This window comes from Cygnus atratus, chromosome 10 (assembly GCF_013377495.2).
Source record: "Cygnus atratus isolate AKBS03 ecotype Queensland, Australia chromosome 10, CAtr_DNAZoo_HiC_assembly, whole genome shotgun sequence".
Lineage (NCBI taxonomy): Eukaryota > Metazoa > Chordata > Aves > Anseriformes > Anatidae > Cygnus > Cygnus atratus.
The window spans coordinates 1,939,647-1,959,507 of record NC_066371.1 but is presented as its reverse complement, the minus strand read 5'-3'; the positions used below and the strand labels follow the sequence as shown (position 1 = coordinate 1,959,507).

The window sequence follows — 19,861 nt, the reverse complement described above, 5'->3', positions numbered from 1 at the left end:
GGGCTTGGTATTTTGCCTTTTTTGCTGGAGCTGCTGTTGGAGTGGGCTCTGCTGCGGTAGAAGGTCAAGCATTCAGTGCACCTTGGCGATGAGCTGCTGTACTCCTAGCAAAGCTTGTGCGCTGCAAATTGAAAATGAAAAGATGTCTTCTCATCACAAAGACAGTAATTTCAGTAGATCAGGTTCTTTTTTCTCCCTCTTTATGGAAATGCAGGAATGATTAATAATCAACACATTTCTGTAGCCGCTTTTGTTCTATATTCTTTGAACCTCTTAGGCTGTCATCTATTCATTTTAAACATCAGAAAAAGCAAGTACAGAAATAGGCAATGTAGTAGTGCAGGGCCTTCTGGGAAGGCGAAACTTGCCTGTGACTGAATATATGGATATTTTATTATTCTGCGTACCTCCTGCATGAAAATATTTCACTTAAACACAAAAGAGTCTTGAAATAATCTCTGCGTCCATGTGGAGTGTTACCATCTTTGTGAGGGCATTGAGGCTGTGAAACTTTCATAAATACGATGTGGAGAACTTGTCTTGAGAATATTGCCATCATTGCCGGCTACATTAACTCTTCGTCTTCCTTGTTATTCTTATAAATATAAGTGTACTGATTTTTATTATATCCTCTACCATAGGCTTTGACCTTGGCGGAAATGTTAGGTATCGAAGTATAGAGAAGACTAAAGAGGAACTGCGAAATTTCAACGGGGAGCTGCTAATTTTCATTTAATTTTAGTATTGCTGTGCAAAAAGGAGTCGGGTTTTATCAAGTATTTTTTTCAAGTAAGAAACAGCTGTGTTGGCGTTAAATATTCAACAGGTTTTGTAAGTGACTTAGTTAAGTATCTTCCTCTTGGTAGCTTTTCCTCAGGTGGGAGTGCCCTGAAGGAGGCTCTGTGAGAAGGGCTATCATCATCTTGCTTCTTTTTGAAGTCACCAACCGCGACTCCAAACCAGGAGCTGGTCATGCCCTTAACGTAGCGAAGGTGGAAAGCCTTCACAGCAGCTGTTGTCCGGCTGGCACCCGCGTTGACCAGCTCAGGCACCACGAGGAGCATTAAATGCCAGCGGTGCACTTTAGCAACTTCCCGAGCTTCGCGTGCAGCGGGTGGGTTTGGCGCGATGACGTCTGTCAGTGCCTCAGGCGGTGGAGAAACCCCCCCAAGGGAAGGTGGGGGTTGCACGTGCGTTCTTGAGTTCAGGTTGTCTGGCTTGTGGTGAGAGCAAATGATGGTCTTGGGTGGGCTCTGAAATACCACACTTGCTTCTCCAAATCCTTCCGGCCTCTCTGCTAACAGATGCTTGCAGTTTGGGCAAGTTTTCCATTTTTCTCTTACAATGATATTAACATGCCACCTAAATGCTAGTGAAACTCCCATGCAACGTTTAACCAAGTTACTAAAAAAAATCTGAGAGATTGATCTTTGAAGCTTGACCTTTCCTTGGTGCTTTGGTGGAGTCTGACTGGGTATGGGGGCACAAAGGGTGGAAAACCTGGTACCTTTTCAGCAGTTTACTTGCTGGTTTGGCTCTTCTTTTTTATCACTTGTGGAAGCGAGTAAAGGCACCCAACAGATGTTTTGGATTTATCGTGGCTTTTCAAGAATTTTCTTGAAATGCCAGTTGTTCCTTGGATTCTTTTGATTGATTTTAATCATAATAAAAAATAACCCGTAACAAGGCAAATATGCTGAGGTGATCGCAATTGATGGTATGAACTCTAGAGGTGTGAGGAAGGTCTGTCTTGCCACCGAGCAATTTTTGTGGCTCCAAAGTATTTCCCAACCTAGGAACAAGGAGAGAAGAAATGTAATTCTCCTTCCCCAATGTTTTTGAAATTCCTGAACAATTTTACAACTTAGTCCAAGTAGTAAAAGACCAGAGGGAAACGCTGAGCAGGTTTTTGCCATTCTTACAACTGCCTGCCTTCCTTTCCCCATGCCAAAACCCGAGGTTTTTCTGGGCACAGAATCAAGACCTCTGCTGTTGGTAATTCCAGGGTTTTTATGCTGACCCTGGCTATGGGGGATGAAGTCTGGATTCCTGACTTGTAGTATTCTGATAACCACTAGGCCGTGGTTTCAGGCCGCTGCAGAAGGCTGTCAGCTCTGCCACCAGAGGAGGGTTGGCCGCTTCCCCTGCAGCTGAACACATCTAAACGGGGAGCAGGCGCCGCAGGGAGCCCCACGTCCTGCTGGGCTGCACGGAGCACGGCAGCCAGGTGGGCTTCTTCCATTGACAGCGTGCATTAAAACAGTCCATTAAACAAAAAGGTCTGGTCAGGTTTTTCATTTCGCTGTGACAGCGAAAGCTGTGCGTACCGCGCCCACCGTGCACAGAACAGGCCCAGGTCTGGCTTTGGGGCAGCACCCCCAGGGAGCTTGCTGATGTGATGGTGTGAAACCACCGTGGCGCGGCCCTTCAACCTGGTCCTGATTGTCTGGGTGAAACGTGCTCCTTCCTCACGTGTTAGGTGGGGGCCTCTCCGTTATTGTCGTGGCAAAGGTACGGGGGAAAAGAAGGCTGGGTTAACTGGGTGGGGGCCGGATACATCACTCAGGATGAAAGCAGGGACTGGTCAGACAGGAGGGCTGGGGCTGGAAGGGAAGGGAAGGCTGCACGTCGGGAGACCAGCACTGGGTAGGAAGGGAGCGAGGTCTAGCACAACAGAAGAGAAAGGGAGAGGGAGATGAGAGCATGGGGTAGAAGGGATTGCAGTAATTTATTTACCCCTAATAAAGTAAGACTGGAGTAATCTAGCTGGCAGGTTTCGCTCTTGAATCCCCAAACGCTTGAGAACATGGAATTTTCTAGTGTTTCTAGCATCCTTTCGTTACTGCTCTGCGATGCTGGTACATGCAGAGGGTAAGCAGGCATTCCTGGCATACTTCAGCGAGCTTCAGATGGCAGAGGCCCCGTGGGGAGCTGAGTGTCCCGACAGTGAGAACTTGAGTGTGTGGCTGCAGGGCACAATCATGCACTAAGCCCCCTTTTCTGAAGGCAAAGCAGCTGCTGGCAAAGGAACAAAATTTCGCCTGGAAACAGGTGAATGCATTTGAATGCATGTCTATATAACGTCATTCATTGCCCCTGTGCGTGATGAGGTAATAAGCAATTACACAGCTGCTTTTTTGCTGCAGGACTTTGCTCGGTTGGTGCCTGACGACGTGTCCTCACTTAATCAGCAGTTACGGGTTATTTTATTTTCCTGCTGACTCAGTGCGTGACTCTGACGTTTTTCCCATGTATCATGAAGATCTGAAAACAAAATGCATTCCTTCGTGGTTAAAGTTCAGCAAACACTGTTTAGTAAGATGAGATTACGCTGCAGCGATGGCTTTTATTTATCAGCTTTCTCCTGAATCCATGACCAGAGCAGGGAGAGGGTCGTTTCAGCTGCTGGCAAGTCAACCACTTTGCCTTCATCTCGCATCTGTTAGAAACTGAGCGACCTTCCCTACGTACCGCATCTGACAAGTACTGGGTCTGTATTACACCGCCGTCACTTCCGTGGATTGCAGGCTTGTGACCGTGGTGGTACTCAGCGAGCACGCGCTTGCATGTTGATTTTTGTAAACGCAGAAGCCCGGGGAACCTGGAGATCTAAAAGCTTTCTGGCCATAGTTTGATCCATGGTAAAATGCATGCGGTGCTGACCAGCCTCTGGTGGTCGCGGCAAGGTGAATGGCAAACAAGGCCAAGTTCATCTCCTCAGCCACTTAAGAAATCGTTTTCTAATTAATATTTGTTTTAGGAGTCTTGGGTGCTTTTTATTGTTAGTTTTCAGATTTGTAGTCTTCTAGCTAGGAAGAAAACCTAAGAAAACCATGTTATATTTTCCCCTGTTGCACGGAAGAAGGTCAAACACTTGCAGACCTCTCCCCTTGTGCTCGAGGGAAGAGAGGGGGTGCCGGCACTTTTCCAGGTACAAGTTGGGCCTAACTTGAAAACTTTCTTGACTGAAAAGGCTGGAAAAAATACACTTGCACTGTGACTAAATCTAGCATACAATTATTTCTTCTATGTAGCTCTGTGTGTTAATTGCTGTCAGTGTGAACTGGTGGTTTAAGCAAAAATAGAAACTTTTATGACTGATGCGTTGCTTACAATGCATCCTCTGAAAGTGCAAGTCTGCGGTGGCTGCTTGAATCCCGTTCCGTGCTGTCAGTCTCGGTGAATCATCTTCCTGTGAATGAAAAGGGTGTTGAAGAGAGCATACCTGGAAAGTGTACTTTGCTCTTCAGTTTCCACTTCTCCTAGCTGTTCAGAAGCCATAAGCTGGCAGTGCCAGGCGGAGGACGTGTCTCCGGACAGATGCACCTGAAGGCCCTGCCCCTGACCTCAGCTCTTCCTCTCCTTCCCCGGCGTGCAGCGCCCTCAGGGGTCCCCAGGGCCGTGCCCAGCTCCTGCCGTGTCCTCTCCTGGCATAGCAGCAACCTGCGGGAGGTGCGGTGGTGGTTTGGAACAAGTGAGCGCCCAGTGTGGCAGTCGGTGGCTCACTGCGGGATGAAAGACAGATCTGCCACTGGTGCTTCGCCCCGTTAGAGGAGTATTGAATTTTGAAGACCTTTGCCCTTCTGTCAGAGGGGTTTGACATTGCCCGGCGTGCTCTCGAGGGTGGGTTGGACAGGCAGGCAGTGCCCCAGCGCGTCGTATTGTTCTTTAAGCACGAGCCGTGTGAAGGTGGCCATCCCAATGCCCCGTTCAGGGGACGTTTCCAGTGAAGCGGATAAAAGCCCCAGGTTGGTCTCTCCGTGGCTTGCTGCTTCCCACGTTCTAGTGCTCGCCTACAAGCACGTGTCGGTAGTCCTTGGAAGTACGACGGGAATTAGTAGCCTGAAGTCTTATTCCACACCGTCACCAAAGAGGTGCTGGGGGCAGCTGTCCTGGCATTTGGGGCACTTCGGTTAAACTTCGAGGCTGCTACTTCAGGCACTGTCTTTGAATAGCTGAATTTATTATTTTTTGCGTGTACAGTTGCTTGGCAACAGATGAAAAAATACTAAATGCAGCTAATTTAGTTGTATTACTGGTAAGCTGGCATCTCTTTAATATGAAAACGTATTTCTAATAAGACTAATCAGCTGTAATTCCTGGCTTTTGCCAGGCAGAATGTTAAATAAACAGTGTCGATGAACTTGGTAAAGAACCTGGCACCCAAGGGGTTTACTGCCACCTCTGAGCTGTGCTGTGAATGTTTCTTTGCTTTTTCCTGCTGTTGTTTGGGGGTATTTTCTTCTACTGTTGCTACTTATTATGTAAGTTTCTCCAGTTCTTTGCCTGTCATTTTCCTTAGCAGTAAAGTGATTTGATTTATTTAAAAATAAATAAATAAACACCCCTAAACACTAACATTGGGTGAAGCAATATACGTGCTAAAGTATAAAAAGTAAAAGTTGTGAGTAAAATCAATCTGTTTGCCTGGGAAAGCGCTGAAAAGCATTACCATTTTAGTGTGGTGGGGTTTTTGACCGGCACAAGTGGTGAATTTTCTGTTCTTGCATCAGATGTTTGGCAGCAACAGTTAATTTTTATCATTCGTGGGGCAATGTTCCTGTTGCCCAAAAAAGCATGTGTCTGATCAAGAGCTTTCTGGAATTTGTTCATAAATCTTTCCTTGCTGCTCAAATATTTGGACGATACTAGCAGCAAAAGCGCAGCTCATTACGACTGGTTGAAGCACTCTCTCTGTTTGTTTCATTGTTTTCATAGATTGCCTGTTCAAACTATGTCCCATGAACCGGTACTCTGCTCAGAAGCAGTTCTGGAAAGCAGCAAAGCCAGGAGCTAACAGCACAACAGATGCAGTGCTGCTCAATAAGCTACACGTGAGTATTCAGTTTTGGGCAGCCGTTGGTCATAAACGCTCTCATCCCTACTGCTTTAATTATTTCCAATCAACCTGACACTGTTAACAAGGAAATATCAGAGAAGTCTATCAAAATCAGTACCCGAGACCCCTCTTGAGACGTTCACTGAGATGTGACTTACAAGCATCCTCTGATTTACGACAGATAACATGCTCTTTGAGGTCTGTGTCCACTAGCAGCATGTGTGGTACTGGGTTAGAGTCACGAGAGCAATTCAAGCTTTTGTCGTTAACCTGTGCTAACTGTAGCAGTGCTCTCCGGGGGCATTTGGGGGGCATCTTTTAATAGCATAAAACCAGAACCCTTCAAACAACTACACAGGAGTAGGTTCTCAGGCGTTGTGCCTCAGTGCATGAAGTCACGGGCGTTAGCTGTGCTGGCAGATGCCGTGAGCTAAATAAATCTGATAGTCTGATAAATCTATTGAGGTGCCTCACACAAATATTGCTGCTGGGATACATGTAAAGGTTGATGGGTAATTATGACTAATTATAAGGCCAGACAGCCTCTCCTTCCTTATTAGCTTGCAGTATTTAATAATTTTTTCTGGCTAAAATGTTGACGTTCAGCAGTTGAAAACCCAGTAAGGCAGTTGATTGCCGGTTCTAGAGTTCCTTTTTTTCACACCAAAAAGCCAGCTAACTTAAATACCATCTGTTGACTTTAGAGTTAAATAAACTGCGTGTTTATGTTAAAATTACATAGCTGGAGTACTTCATGTCAAAATTACAATTCTAAATATTTTTAGTTTCTTAAAGCCTATATTAAGCTCATTGAAGACTGAAATACAAAATGGCCCTGTAGGAGAGTGTCATTTGCTGATTGCCATATGGCTGCCTTGCGCCTGCATTTCAGAAAGGCTGTTTGACTCATTTTGCTTCTGAAAACATAATTTTATAACCCAGAAGTTAACTTGGCAAGGAGAAAGTTATTTCTGTACTGGCTGTAACACAGAGGTCCCTCACTTGTGCCGCGCTTCTCCTGCCCCTTTAATGATGATAAGAAAAGGAGACCGTGCCATCAAGCTTGAAGTGTCAGGGGATTCTGGGTTTTGTTTTTCTGGTGTGTAAGGGAAGGGGAGAGCTTGTGCCTGCAGGGTATGTGTGTGAGTTCATGGATTTTAAAGACAGGTATGTTCTAAGCACTGCCTCATGCCCGGAGGAAAGCACCATGTAATTGCGCTGGATTACAGTGTCATTTAAAGTCGTCTCCTCTTTCCTCAGTACGTGCCAGCTCAGGTGTTCGAGACCTGTAATATTCAGCTGATGTTTTACTGGTTTGTGACGGGGCCCCTCTGGAAATCCAGGATTAGATATTGCCAGTACTTATCCCCAGCTGAGGGATGTTTGTACAGGGAAGTGCCACCGTGCATGAACCGCGTACTAGATTAGGTGAAAGGATTTGAGTACTTTACAGTTTTATTGGAAATGGTTCAATATGCATTACTTTCACATAAGGCTAACCTGTTCCGGAGGATGTGCTACATCAGGTCTACCTGGGTCTGATGCATGGCTTCAAAAATAACCTGGTCCCATGCACATCAGTCATACATCAAAACTTAATTTTCTGCCCAGTATAAGAGCGTGTCATTTATTGGTACATAGAATACACCAAAACCCCTGCATTTTGCATAGTGTGTGCTGGGGGGGGAAGCAGGCTGTGCCCCCAAGACACGTGCGTGCAACAGATACCTCTGCCTCTGATTAGACTTCTTTATCAGTGCCTATAGTTTTTAACAAAATCAGCGGTGCGAGATGTATTCATCATCACTTGCCTTTTTTGGCTTCTGTTTGCCTGCTGGTGGAATTTATTGTCTGCTGTGGCAGGCTCGATGCTGAGGTCAGGTTATTTTAAGTTAATGCCATTTAAGGGATTTAAAATCTGGGACACTTGTCTTTCTTTGGTATCAAGAATCAGTGCTGCTTGAGAAGCTGACATCTAGTGGCCAGAGAAAGTGCTTTTCTTGAGTGATTGTCAGATTTGGTATGTGCTTCTGAAATCTGTCCAACGACTTAATTATGTTTTCACAGAATACACCCTTTTCTTTATTTACAATAATTGTGGCACCCAACCCTGTGCAGGCAGAGAAGCCCTCTTGTTTGTGATCCTCATTGATAGTTGAGGGGTATTAGTATCTTACCTGAATAAATTGTTTTTCAGTGGAGTACTGTGAAATCAAGAAAAAATAATAATAAAAAGAATTATGCTGCATTGTATTTCTGAATGTATTTTTGTGTTTAAATGAGCAACTGTATTGCAGGTTCTCCTGGAGAAAGAACCACTTATCATACCTAGCAGAACTCCTAAAAATAGCAAATTTTTGTAAGCTGAAGAAGGTGAAACTTTAAAACAGTGCAGAGCTAGTGTAGAGATAGCTCTTCATTTGCAGTAGCTAAGCTCTGTCTTTTTTTTTTTAACTACTTAATATAGTTGGGAATTGTGGGCAGCCTCTTTTCCTCCAAGAGGAAATTGGGCCTAGCATAGTCCTTGAGATTCTTGAGAACCAAGTCATAAACATTCATGCTTAGCCTCCTAAAAAGTCTAGTTTTAAATCACTATTACCCAGATGCATGTTAAAATAATTATTTCTTATTAAAAAATCAACTTTCATGGGAAGTGAGAGAATTTCTTTACCAAATGAAAAGGTTTAAAAATGGTTTTAAATAGCTTACTTGTTTTTTAACAAAACAAAGTACAAGAGAATAGTGAGTATGTAGAGCAGATGGCAAACGTCAGCCATTGTAAGAAGAGCTGGTTGGTTTATATGGATGGGTTATAAATTAAGTTACTAAATTGAATAATTATAGGGATTAGTTTTTCTATTTTGCATATGTTTTTCCTTTTATTAATGTGCTGGTACGATGCAGAAGTGCACAGCTGTATTTTCACAGCCAGTCTGTAATGCAGCACCGAGTGGTACCTAATGAGGCGTGAGCTCTGTGCTGCTGGAAAGTCAGGACCTTGTGCACTTAGAGCTCCAGTGGGCAAATGTAAATGTCTTCTAAATAGTCCTGCTGTGTGACAGAGATGATTGGATTCATCGTAAAAAGACAGATTGTGGAAGAATGGGTGCCTGTACTGGCAAAGTAAAATAACGAACCAAAGTAAAAGTCCTTTCCTTTCATTTTTTTTGAAGTCTATAGAAAGGAATATAGACTTCCTGGCTTGGGTTGTTACCATCCCTTTTCTCCTTCCCCCCTGTAGGTGTTTCGTTGTTTTCTAATGCCTCGTCTTCCGTCTTGTAGCAGCTATTTATCAAATTTGTCAAAGTCAAAACACATATCATTTAAATGTTCTTTATCTTCCTAAGCAACTGAAAAAGGGAATTGGAAATTATACTATTGGAAATTAGGAAAAGGAAATCTTGCTCCATCAGATGTTCACGTTTTTTGTAGTTCTGTGAAATACTCTTAAAGCATCTTAGTTGTTTGGCCACACTGTTTATAGAACAGCAAGTGAATTATTCTCTTTTCATGTCAGCATGCCGCAGATTTGGAAAAGAAACAGAACGAAACTGAAAACAGAAAGCTGCTGGGAACGGTGATCCAGTATGGCAACGTTATCCAGGTAGGTTGGGAACATCTTTGCAAGCTGAATGGGGGAGTTTAGGCTAAACCCTGTGCAATGTGACTTTAAACTTGTGAAATTTGTAGACAAGAATCTGTAGCTTTGCCTGGTGGACAGCATCCTGAGGTATGATCCTGTGAAGCAAGAACTGGGTGTATGGCTGTGATCTCCGTGAGGATATGGATAGATTCATTTTTTTTATTATGGGTTAGCTGTGCTTTTTCCCCTCTGAGGTCACCGTATAATTTATTTGGGAATATTTCTTTTTTGTGCTTACATTATAGTTGGCCATGTGGAACGCGGCACAGACACTATCTTGCAGTCAGATGTTGAAATATCAAACACTAAACTGCCCCAAAGGAGAGTGAAGCCATATAAGACGTTGTGGTCCATTTAAACAAAGGTTATACTAGTTGCAGGGAATGAAAAAAATCGAAGTCAAACCCAAGAAAAATGAAAAGTACAATAACTGTGTAATCAAGAAAGGCGTGTTTTTAATAAATGGGGAAGGGAATATGCAGCAGGCGCTGGTTCGCCCTGAAACCAGAGCAGACATGCTTCTACTAGGTAGAGTGCTGCAGCCCTTTAGAAGAAGTGATAATTACCAGCTGGTTTTGATTTGATATAATCAGAGTAGGTGACAAGGAGAATGGGTGGATGAGGGTTTTTCTTTATTGTTGCAAGAAGTTGGTTGGCAAAGCAGTTGTAGGCTTTGGAGCAACCTGATTGAGGAAGGGCCCAGAAGCATCAGCCTTGGTTGAATTAAATGTGCTATTTGTCTGTATGTTTGAGGCAAGAAATCTAGTTTTAATTATCTGAGGAGAGAGAAATACTGTCAATTTTAATAGGACTACAAGTATTTGCACTACTAAGAGCAGTGATAAGCTTTTGCCTGTATTTTCACTGTGGTCAAAATGTACTGTGAGTAACCACTATTTTTAATAGTCAAAAAACATCAAAATTGTCTATACAAAAGTATTTGAAGTTACTGGAAATGTGGCAACAGGTATTTTGAACGACATAGCTGAGGAACTAGGCTGTGCCCTGTTGCAGTTTTCATGCTGACTGCGTGCAGTCTGTGTGAGTTGTTAACGCAGTGGAGGGTTGTGGAATGGGGCTTTTTGAAGAGAGTCTTCAAAAAAGCAGTAGAGTTTTCTGTTAAACAAATCAGCCTGAGCAAAGTAATATAAGATCAGCCTTACTTTACACCACCACCTTCTGAACAGGGAAAACTACTTAGTGCCTTACATTTTACAGCTTTTGGTCCTGGGTCTTTGAGCAGGCTGTTGTAAAATGACGTGGGCATTTCTAAGTGTTTATCCTTTGCTGGAGAAGAAACAGATTAGTTGAAGATGTTTTGTGCTCTAAGGCTATATATTTACTGAAATAAGTGCCAGTGAAATTGTGCATGAATTCATCAATATTTTCATATGGTATCATCTAGCTTTTATTTTGATTCCTGTACGATATTGCGGTTGTCCTATACGTGCTCACTATTTCTTGAGGGGAGGAAAAATGAACATTCTTAGAACTGAACTCTAATTCTTATTCTAGCTGCTTCACTTAAAAAGTAACAAATACTTAACAGTAAATAAGAGGCTACCAGCTCTGCTAGAGAAGAATGCTATGAGGGTGACCTTGGACGAAGCCGGAAACGAAGGTTCCTGGTTCTACATACAGCCTTTCTACAAGCTGCGTTCCATTGGAGACAGTGTAAGTGCTGAGAATATCCTCATGTATTGTTCTGTGCACAGCTTGGCAAAGCTTGTTTCAGGAGGTCTGTCTTCCAGTTAATGAAATGCACAGATCTTTTCGTGCCTTACGTTGCAGAAGCAACTTTTTTCCTGTGCTGTCAGGAGGGGGAGGAAAATTGCTATGGTAACTTGTATTTTGGAAACATGGGATGATTTAACATTGGAAGGAATAAGAGACCTAATTATGGTAGCCTTTCTCAATCCCTGTCCAATTCAAAATGGCAGGAATTGTTGCGTTCCTTTGGTATATTTAGAACAAATAATATCTGGGTTTTCAGTGTTGCCAGTTTTGAATCAAAATTTGTCATCATTTTGTATATGATGAATGGGGTAATGGGGTAATAACGAGGCCAAATGGCCCTGTTCATGGGAAAACCAGAAAATAATTGGTTCTGATGCATTACCTTTGTACAAGAGAGTTTGGTGTGCTACCTGCCCCAAACCAGGCATTAATAAGCTTAAGGGTGCTCTGTGGTATAGTCCAGGCATGGATTTGGCACCTAAATCCCGTGAGCTTTATTGAGTAGGAATAATTTCTTCTGTAGAGCAGCCCCATACATTTCGATGTAGCTGTTGTTCCTTTTACACACACGCACACAATAAAGCACATGATAATACAGTCTTACAGGCTATTAACCTCTTTAAATCCTACCTATTTACAGACACTTTATCATAATGACCAGTTCCTTTCAATACAGAGAAGGGTTTTGTGTTTTAATTTAGGTAAGACTTTACCCTGGAAGAAGGGAAGAAAAGGACCTTTACTGTCCGTAATAAAATGCTTTTGTCTTGAGCCGTGTGCCAGCCTGGTCAAGAATCTGATATTACAAATGAAAGTGCCTCTCGGAGGAGGAGAGCTTTTGGCTGACCTTTTGCCATAAAAATTACTTATTAAATGTTAACCAATGAAACTAATGGAAAGTAGCAGATAAATTTGTTACTGGAACTGTAAACTGTTTCTTCTGTAAGCCTCTGGATCCGTTAGTATAGGCTTTTTTTCTGCCCGAATGACTGAATATAGTAAGCTAAATTCTGAAGCAAACAGAATCCTGGTTTTCATATTCAGACTGGCATCTCTCCTAACTGCAAGGTGGTGATTTCCTCCTATCACTCCCATTAACAAAAAAAAAAAAAAAAAGGAAGGAAGGAAAAAGCTTTCTCAGACTGCAAATTTGTCTGATGCTTCACTTACCCACAGGTTGTCATTGGAGACAAAGTAGTCCTGAATCCTGTCAACGCTGGCCAGCCTCTTCATGCTAGTAGTCATCAGCTTGTTGATAATCCGGGATGCAATGAGGTAAGGGCAGATTGACAGAGCTGGGAGTGCGGGGCTTTGGAACAACTTTACAAGCTCTATGTTGCAGCTAGGCTGCTAGGACTTGTGTTTTAACAAAATTAAGCCCTCAGTTCATTAGTACCTCAGGTGGTGTTTAGGAATGGTTATCTTGTTGCTCAGCATCTTAAGATATCTACAAGGCTTTTCTTGCACCTTTTGGGCACTTGACGAAGGTTAAGTTTGATTTCTCTTGCTTGACTGGCTAGAAATCAGATTTTTCTTCAAAATCAGTAGTCATGGCACCATGATGCGTGACTTACTAACAAGTCGGATTTGCAGTTACTTTTTCTGGAATAGATGCAGAAATGGCTTTCTTTGGAGTAATGCAACAGGGATGGCAGCGCTCAGCTGAAAAACATGTAAGCAGTAAGGCAGTAGCATCTTGTGCAGGCACAAGACAGTGGGGCTAATACGTTTTATTTCTCCTTTCAGGTCAACTCTGTGAATTGCAACACAAGCTGGAAAATAGTCCTTTTCATGAAATGGAGTGATAATAAAGATGATATTCTCAAAGGGGTAAGACTCAAAACTTTACTTGCTTGTGACTTACTTGTTCGCTGATGCATAATGTCTGTATTGATCGTGCTGTCTGGACTTTGACAGGGGGATGTGGTAAGATTGTTTCATGCAGAACAGGAGAAGTTTCTGACTTGCGACGAGCACAGGAAGAAGCAGCATGTCTTCCTGAGAACTACAGGGAGACAGTCTGCCACTTCTGCAACCAGCTCAAAAGCGCTGTGGGAAGTAGAGGTAAGGATTGTGATGCAGGTTGAGGGTGGCTTTGTAGTGACAATTACAGTTTCTTTTTAAAAACATTTAGCTGGATTTCCTTTTTTAGGTGAAAGTCTTACCAGTGTTTGAAGTTTAATTTTTAGAATTCCTTTACTTGCTGTGCTTTCTGTGCAAAATCAAAACTGAGGGCTTTCTAATGCTGCAACAGAGAGCTCTGAACTGCAGGTTCTTGACAATTCAGAAGAAGAGGACAGAAGTATCCATGATGTCATTTTTCTTACCAGTCACTGAAATCTAAAACCATCTAATAATTTCAACTGTCCTGCTGAGTGTACTGAACATTCTATTTTTGGTGTGGAATACTGCGATTATGCATATCCTCATTTGGTAGGAGATGGCAACCCTTTGCTAGTCTGTGCATTGTCTGAACCATTTTTTACTGTACTTGGCTTTTAAATAGTGACTAACACCTTTGCCATCATTGGCTTCTTAAAATATCCTCCCTCTATTGGTGTGATAGACAAAGCTGGTTGTTTTATGTAGATATGATTTTAAATGCCTGCCACATGAACTGCCTGAGAGATCCATAAAATTAATTGCAATGGTGGATATAATTTTCCTGTTGTCTTTCCAGAAGTATCTGGTTTGATATGCACATTTTCCTCCATTTCAATTGCAAGCTTACCTGTGATTAGTGTTACTTGAGCGTGTTACAACACATCAGAGGCTTTTGTGATAACTGTTCACATACATGCAGATACCCAATGATAAATGTGAGGAGTTCAGAGGTGAGGTAGTCCCTCCCCAAAATGCAGAGGTCAGCTATGTTTTCCTTGAGTACATGGATGTACCCCCAGAGTGGAGGTTCTGCTTTCCACAGAGGTTTGCAGACCATCATATTTTCCCTCCAGTACTCTTGTACAACACTGCTGCATTTGAAACAATTCCAGATGTCTTCCATCACCTGCTTTCAGAAGGTCAAATATTTGTTATACCAGAAGGTAAAGGATCTGCTGCATCTCTTTAGGAAAGCTGTTTCAGGACTTAGCAACACACGCACATCTAGAGCACCGTCTTTAATTCTTTGCTGCTAGCACCATAATCTTCCTGCTGTCACCCACCAGATATCACTCTGCTCCTAATGGGGTACCAGCTGTGGTCAGTGACTTTGCAGAATGTTACTTGTCAATGAGCAGAAAATCAATGTTTGCAAATTGAAGTGAACTAATTGTAGTCTGCTCAAAATGTTTGGTGTACTACATGTTGTTTGTGCGTGAAAGATTGTTTATCTTTTCTGGAGTTCCTTGCTATGTTCATCCTTACCTGTAAGTGAAATACAGCAAGTCACTGATGTGTAGTGTAAATGTTTCCCTTTATTGTAGGTAGTGCAGCACGATCCTTGTCGTGGTGGCGCAGGGTACTGGAACAGCCTTTTCAGGTTCAAACATCTTGCTACTGGACACTACTTAGCTGCAGAGGTAGGTATTGGGGCTTGTTTAGAAGCTCTGCCTTTCCTTCCACAGCATCTTCTTTCTTTTACCCCTTCTGAAAATCTCTCATTTCCCACCCTAAAAATAGAAACAGATGAGAGGAGGAGAGTGAAGCTTGGGTCCTGTATTAATAAAAAAGTGGATGGCTAGACATAGAAAACATGGTCAAAGAGATGTGTAATTACACCACTGTACAGGGGATAGTCTTGAGCTTTTTGCACTTTCTATTTGAATTCCGAAGGCAATAGCTTTTCTACAAAGGATAGGTGCTAAATACTAGTGTACTGTCATGTGGGCAGTAAGAATCAGGGTGAATTTATGAATACACGGGTTGATTGCAAATAGCTGAGAGCCTTTGGGGGGGCAATGAATTCAGTCAACTGTTGTTAGTTTCTGTTGAATCACTCATTTCCTAATAGAAGCGAAGGACTGACTGCAAAATGGAATTGCAGTTAGGCTTCAGGCCAGCCTGGTAAGAACTGCAGGTAACATTTAGCTGTCCAAGCACAAAACAAATTGTTTTGTGCACCAAAGGGGACATTTCTCCTTTCCACCTTGAAGAAAAACTTCAAGGCCATTTATTTAAAAAAAGAAAAAGTCCAAGGGTTATAATTGGGTTATAAAAGGGTTATAATCACACATAAAATTAGTGAGTTTTGCTGCTAAACACTTGTCAATGTTTACTGAAGTTAGTTTTACTTAATTCACAGCATAGATATACCAATACAGACACCTCTGTAAATAAAGGCTGCCCTGGATGTAAAAGTGCATAGTAGGGCAGACAGCCTGTCTCAGCCCATCTTGTTGACATGAAAACGTTTTCAGTGGGAAAAGTCCATATTAAATATCCCATTTTAAACTGCTCTAACAAGCAGATTGGAAAAGCAGCAACGCTTTGTCACATGTACATGCATGTGACACACGTACATCCTTTTCAATAATGGTCCAGTACTGAGCTCTTCCAGTAAATCTTGGGTTTGCTAATCAGCCAAAACAAAAACATGTTCTTACATCACACAAAATATGACAGAGGAGACTGCTCACCTTATCCATGGTTAGAAGGGTGTTTGTTCGAAAAGATTTTTGCCAAGTCAGTGATTTCTGGTGGAAATTCCATTTGGAATTTTAAAAAAAGTGAAACTTGATAACTCTTTTATTCCTCTTGCTCCTTTAGTGATTATCATGGGCAAGTTTCATCTGTCTGCATGTTTGCAGATTATTTTACTGCTTAATTCATGGACAGACAGTTGCCCGATTAAGAATAAATCTATTTGCATAGTATATTTGTTCTGCATGCCTGGTAGTGTTGTAGCAGTAGAGTGCATCCTTTACAAAGCAAGATAAGATCATGCTGAGGTTGTTTCCCACTGCTAGCTCTGTTAGTTTTGACATGCCTGTGATTCTGTTTCATCAGGTAAACCCTGACTATGAGGAAGATGACCAGGAGTGTCAATCCTCAGTAAGTATAGGCAAGAGTACGATCTTGCCCCTAATTGAGGAGGGCTTGCACAGGCCCTGCTATTTAATTGGCCAGTGCATAGATTGTCCAGGCCTTGTTGCTAGTGAAGACACTAAAAACCAGAATGATCTTTTAAGGTCTGTCCAGAGGACTGGATATTAAAACCTGGAGTAGGCTTTAGTGAAGAGCAATAGAGTTGTAACCAAATTCCTGTATTACTCAGACCCCTTTCCTCCCCACTGTGTAGAATGTCTTTGTCTTTGTATTTCTTAAACCTTTGTTTCCTTGAAGCGCGCTTTGAATAGGTTTGAAAAGCAAGTTGCTCAAGATGACATCGGATGTCAAGTGTTCGTAATGGGATGTTAACGTAGTGCTGTGCCAGTCCTCTGCCCTCCTTGTTCAGTTCATGAATTCCCTCTCGTTTTAGCGTGTCACAGGAAAGACATGACAAAGGGCCTAGAGAGCAAGCATGGCAGGGTGAGAATGATTTCAGTGCCGTTCTTCCAATTTTTCTGTGAAAGCAAGTTCTTTTCAGTAATTTTTTGTCAAAGATAGTGTGTGCTGATGCTTTGTGCTAATAGAATCTTCTCACTGATGTCAAAAGGAAAACAGCATTGCTTCAGTAGGAGAAAAGAGTTAGGACTGGAACAGCGCTTTCCATTGTAGATTATATTTTTAGTTCAATGAGATTGTAGGCTTATGCAACTTGCTTGGTCATTTATCCTGTATAGGGAAAATCTGCCCCACTTAGAAACGAGAAAGAACTCCTCCATAGGTAAAAGGAGATGAACACCTGGTGATGCTTTGAAGTGCAGTGGGGTAGTTTTCTCCTCCAAAAAGGATTCGTTATTGCAGTCTAGCCATTAAAAGGCTAACCCTTGCGCCCAGATGCTGAGCTGATATCCTGGTTATTTCTTGGTAGTATTTGGCAGCAAACGCTGATCTTCTGACGGCTTGTCTTCAATAAGTGGAGTTGAAAAGTGAAAAAAATAACATGAACAAAAAACCCACACAGTTATTGTTCCAGTGGAAAAAAAAATTAACACTGAAGTGCTTTGTTGGCTTAACTTTTTGAAAGTTAATCAGTTTATAGATCTTTAATATAGACATCCCTCCTACTGGTGTTATGCTAATGTCTCCTGCTGAAAATAAGTGCAGTAATAACGATAATGCACTGGTTTCAGAGTTGTGCTGATTTTTTTCCCTACTGTGTCTCTTTACCACTAGGTGGCAAAAATAGACCACGAAGAGTAGGATCAGGCACATAGAATTCATTTCTGACACAAAATTACTGCATCTTTTAACATGCACTAGTGACAAGATGGTGTGGGCTGCTTGCCACTGCTCCGATACAGAAACTTCAACTTCACTCAAATGAGAGCTTTCTGCAGGACTGCAGGTTTCATTGCACAGCTCTGTGTTGTTGGTGTTGTCTCTTTATACTTCAGTGAGCTGTACAAGAATAGGTTTTAAATGGCACAGGTGAGATGCCAGCTAGTACCTGTTCGAAAGGAGAGTGGGCTGCTTCTGTCAGCTTTGTGGTTGAAGTTTAATTCTCCCTAAATTGCCCCAGTTCCTAACTCCCGATTTACTAATTCTCATTTTCATCTTTGCCACAGTTTCTGTAGCTGACAAATTGTCTCGTGATGTGTCAAAGGTACTACAAATTGTGAGTGTAGAGTGGCTGCCTTACTGTGGGGATGGAGAAGACAGATGAAACTTGGAGAATTCATTCCAAGTGAGTCAGTTTCTCCTGGTGTAAAGCCTCCAGATGGACTCGCCTGAGTATATAGTTGCTTCTTCATTTGAGGCACATTCCCAATATATAATTCTGTTCCATACAGCTAACTGTCTGTTCCCATGTGCAAAATCAAAGACTTGAAATGTCACTATCTTGCAGCCAAGTTCACTGACTACAAATGTGCCAGCTGCAGAGTATCCTGAGGCACCAGCAATGTTAGCTAGCTCGTCTTTATGTTTAAGGGTTGGAATGCCTTACACCAGGACTTTGAAAGACAGGTGCTTGCATTCTGACTCCTTGGGGTGCCCACCTTCCACTGGTGCCAAGATCACAGAAGCTGGTAAATTCCTTGGTGATCACTTTGTAAACTACATGTAGGATTTAGGTGTTTGTTTCTGTATTGGTAGCTGGTTTCTATGTTTTGTCAGATGACAGATTTTTTATTGACTAATTATAACTGCTAGTTCCTGAGGAAAGCTTTTAGAAAAGATATGGTTCCTTTTTCCCAGTGTATTTTTTTCCCCTAACCTTTTATCCTTTCATCTTAAAATCTAGTGTTTTACTCACTCATTTGATGGTTGTACATTTACTTTGATAAAGCAGGCTGGTAATTTGCTAGCACCTTAGCCATGAAGATACTTGTGATGCCATGTCCTTTGTAGTGTATCACTGTGTTGGAGTGCATCATGAGCTGAAGCGTAAGCAGCAAGGCAGCTAACTTCTTGATTAGCTCTTGCTTTGTTCATTTGCAGTTGATAGGCCTGAGTCCCATTTTTGCTGTTGAGGTTGATCATTTCCCAGCAAGGCTGTTGGTACTTAGTGTTGCTGGTTTTTATATTTGTTGCTTATGTAATTTCTTCTAGGGTGACAACTGCCGTACATTAAATGCATTTCAAAAGCCAGTAGTGCCTAGGGTGGTGATCTGAGCAGATGTGGATCGTCTGAAACTGCTCGGAGTTCCTGGTGTGCTGTGGGTGAACAGCTGGGAGATGTTGAGTCTCTTGGCACTCTGCAAGACACAACCTCTCTTGTCTAGGATTTATTGTGTTTATAACCCAGAAATGCTCAGAAGTTATTAACACTAAGGAAAGCAAAGAAATGTTTGACAAGAGGAGCTACTTTCACTTTTACTGGTACCCTGAAGCGTAGTCATCTTAACCAGTGCTTGGAGTGGTTCAGAGCTATGTCTACAAATCACAGAGCGCATCTATTCAATGCTAGGCAGCTGGGTCTGGAGGGCTTGGTCTGACTGTGTGTGATGGGACTTCTTCTGCAGCTGGACCCTGAGCAGGATGCCTCCAGAAGGGGCTTGCGTGATGCTCAGGAGAAGATGGCGTACTCTCTGGTGTCCGTGCCTGAAGGAAACGATATCTCCTCCATATTTGAGTTGGACCCTACCACCTTGCGAGGAGGAGACAGCCTTGTCCCCAGGTACGAGCTAACGATCGCATTAGAGCTGACTACCAGCCTTGGAGTTTGGCTTCAGTTTGGTTTGGTTTGGTTTTAGGTAAAGCTCTTTCTCACTATTTATTTTCATATGAAATTAAGGTTCTCCTTCAAATTAATAGAGAAATGATTAACAAAGGCCTAGTGCTTCAGTATAGTATTTTATAATAAACTCGTAAGTAACAACATCTGATTTTACAGGTAGGGAAACCGAGATTAAGTGACTTTCTCGCCAGTTAAGAAACTGACAAAAGTCTGGGGTCTATGATAATGCTAATTCCCATGACCTATCTGTATTATATTTGCTAGGACACAACATCCAGTGTTCAGCACTTCATTTTCTGTTGCATATGGTTGTTTAACTGTTCATATCGTACCTCTTGCTACTCAAAAGATGCTTATCTCCAAAGATGCACAATTTGAATGTGGGCTCTTTGCTATCCGCTCCCACCCAGAAAGC

General features: G+C 42.4%; 1 protein-coding gene across 5 annotated transcripts in view; it reads left to right on the top strand.

Moving 5' to 3' along the window:
* ITPR1 (inositol 1,4,5-trisphosphate receptor type 1) overlaps nucleotides 1-19,861 on the top strand; it is a 170,395-nt gene that overhangs the window by 39,259 nt on the left and 111,275 nt on the right. For 3 of the 5 annotated variants that reach the window (XR_007708681.1, XM_035546712.2, XM_050712753.1), the window contains exons 4-12: nucleotides 5,719-5,834; nucleotides 9,357-9,443; nucleotides 10,998-11,156; nucleotides 12,396-12,494; nucleotides 12,966-13,049; nucleotides 13,137-13,283; nucleotides 14,648-14,743; nucleotides 16,170-16,214; nucleotides 19,232-19,386. Coding sequence is in view for 4 of the 5 variants with exons in the window: in XM_035546712.2 (XP_035402605.1) it covers nucleotides 5,719-5,834; nucleotides 9,357-9,443; nucleotides 10,998-11,156; nucleotides 12,396-12,494; nucleotides 12,966-13,049; nucleotides 13,137-13,283; nucleotides 14,648-14,743; nucleotides 16,170-16,214; nucleotides 19,232-19,386 (988 nt within the window). In the remaining variant the exon portion in view is untranslated. Of the gene's footprint in view, nucleotides 1-5,718; nucleotides 5,835-9,356; nucleotides 9,444-10,997; nucleotides 11,157-12,395; nucleotides 12,495-12,965; nucleotides 13,050-13,136; nucleotides 13,284-14,647; nucleotides 14,744-16,169; nucleotides 16,215-19,231; nucleotides 19,387-19,861 lie in introns of those variants that run through there. The other 2 variants (XM_035546713.2, XM_035546715.2) reach the window with 2 other exon arrangements.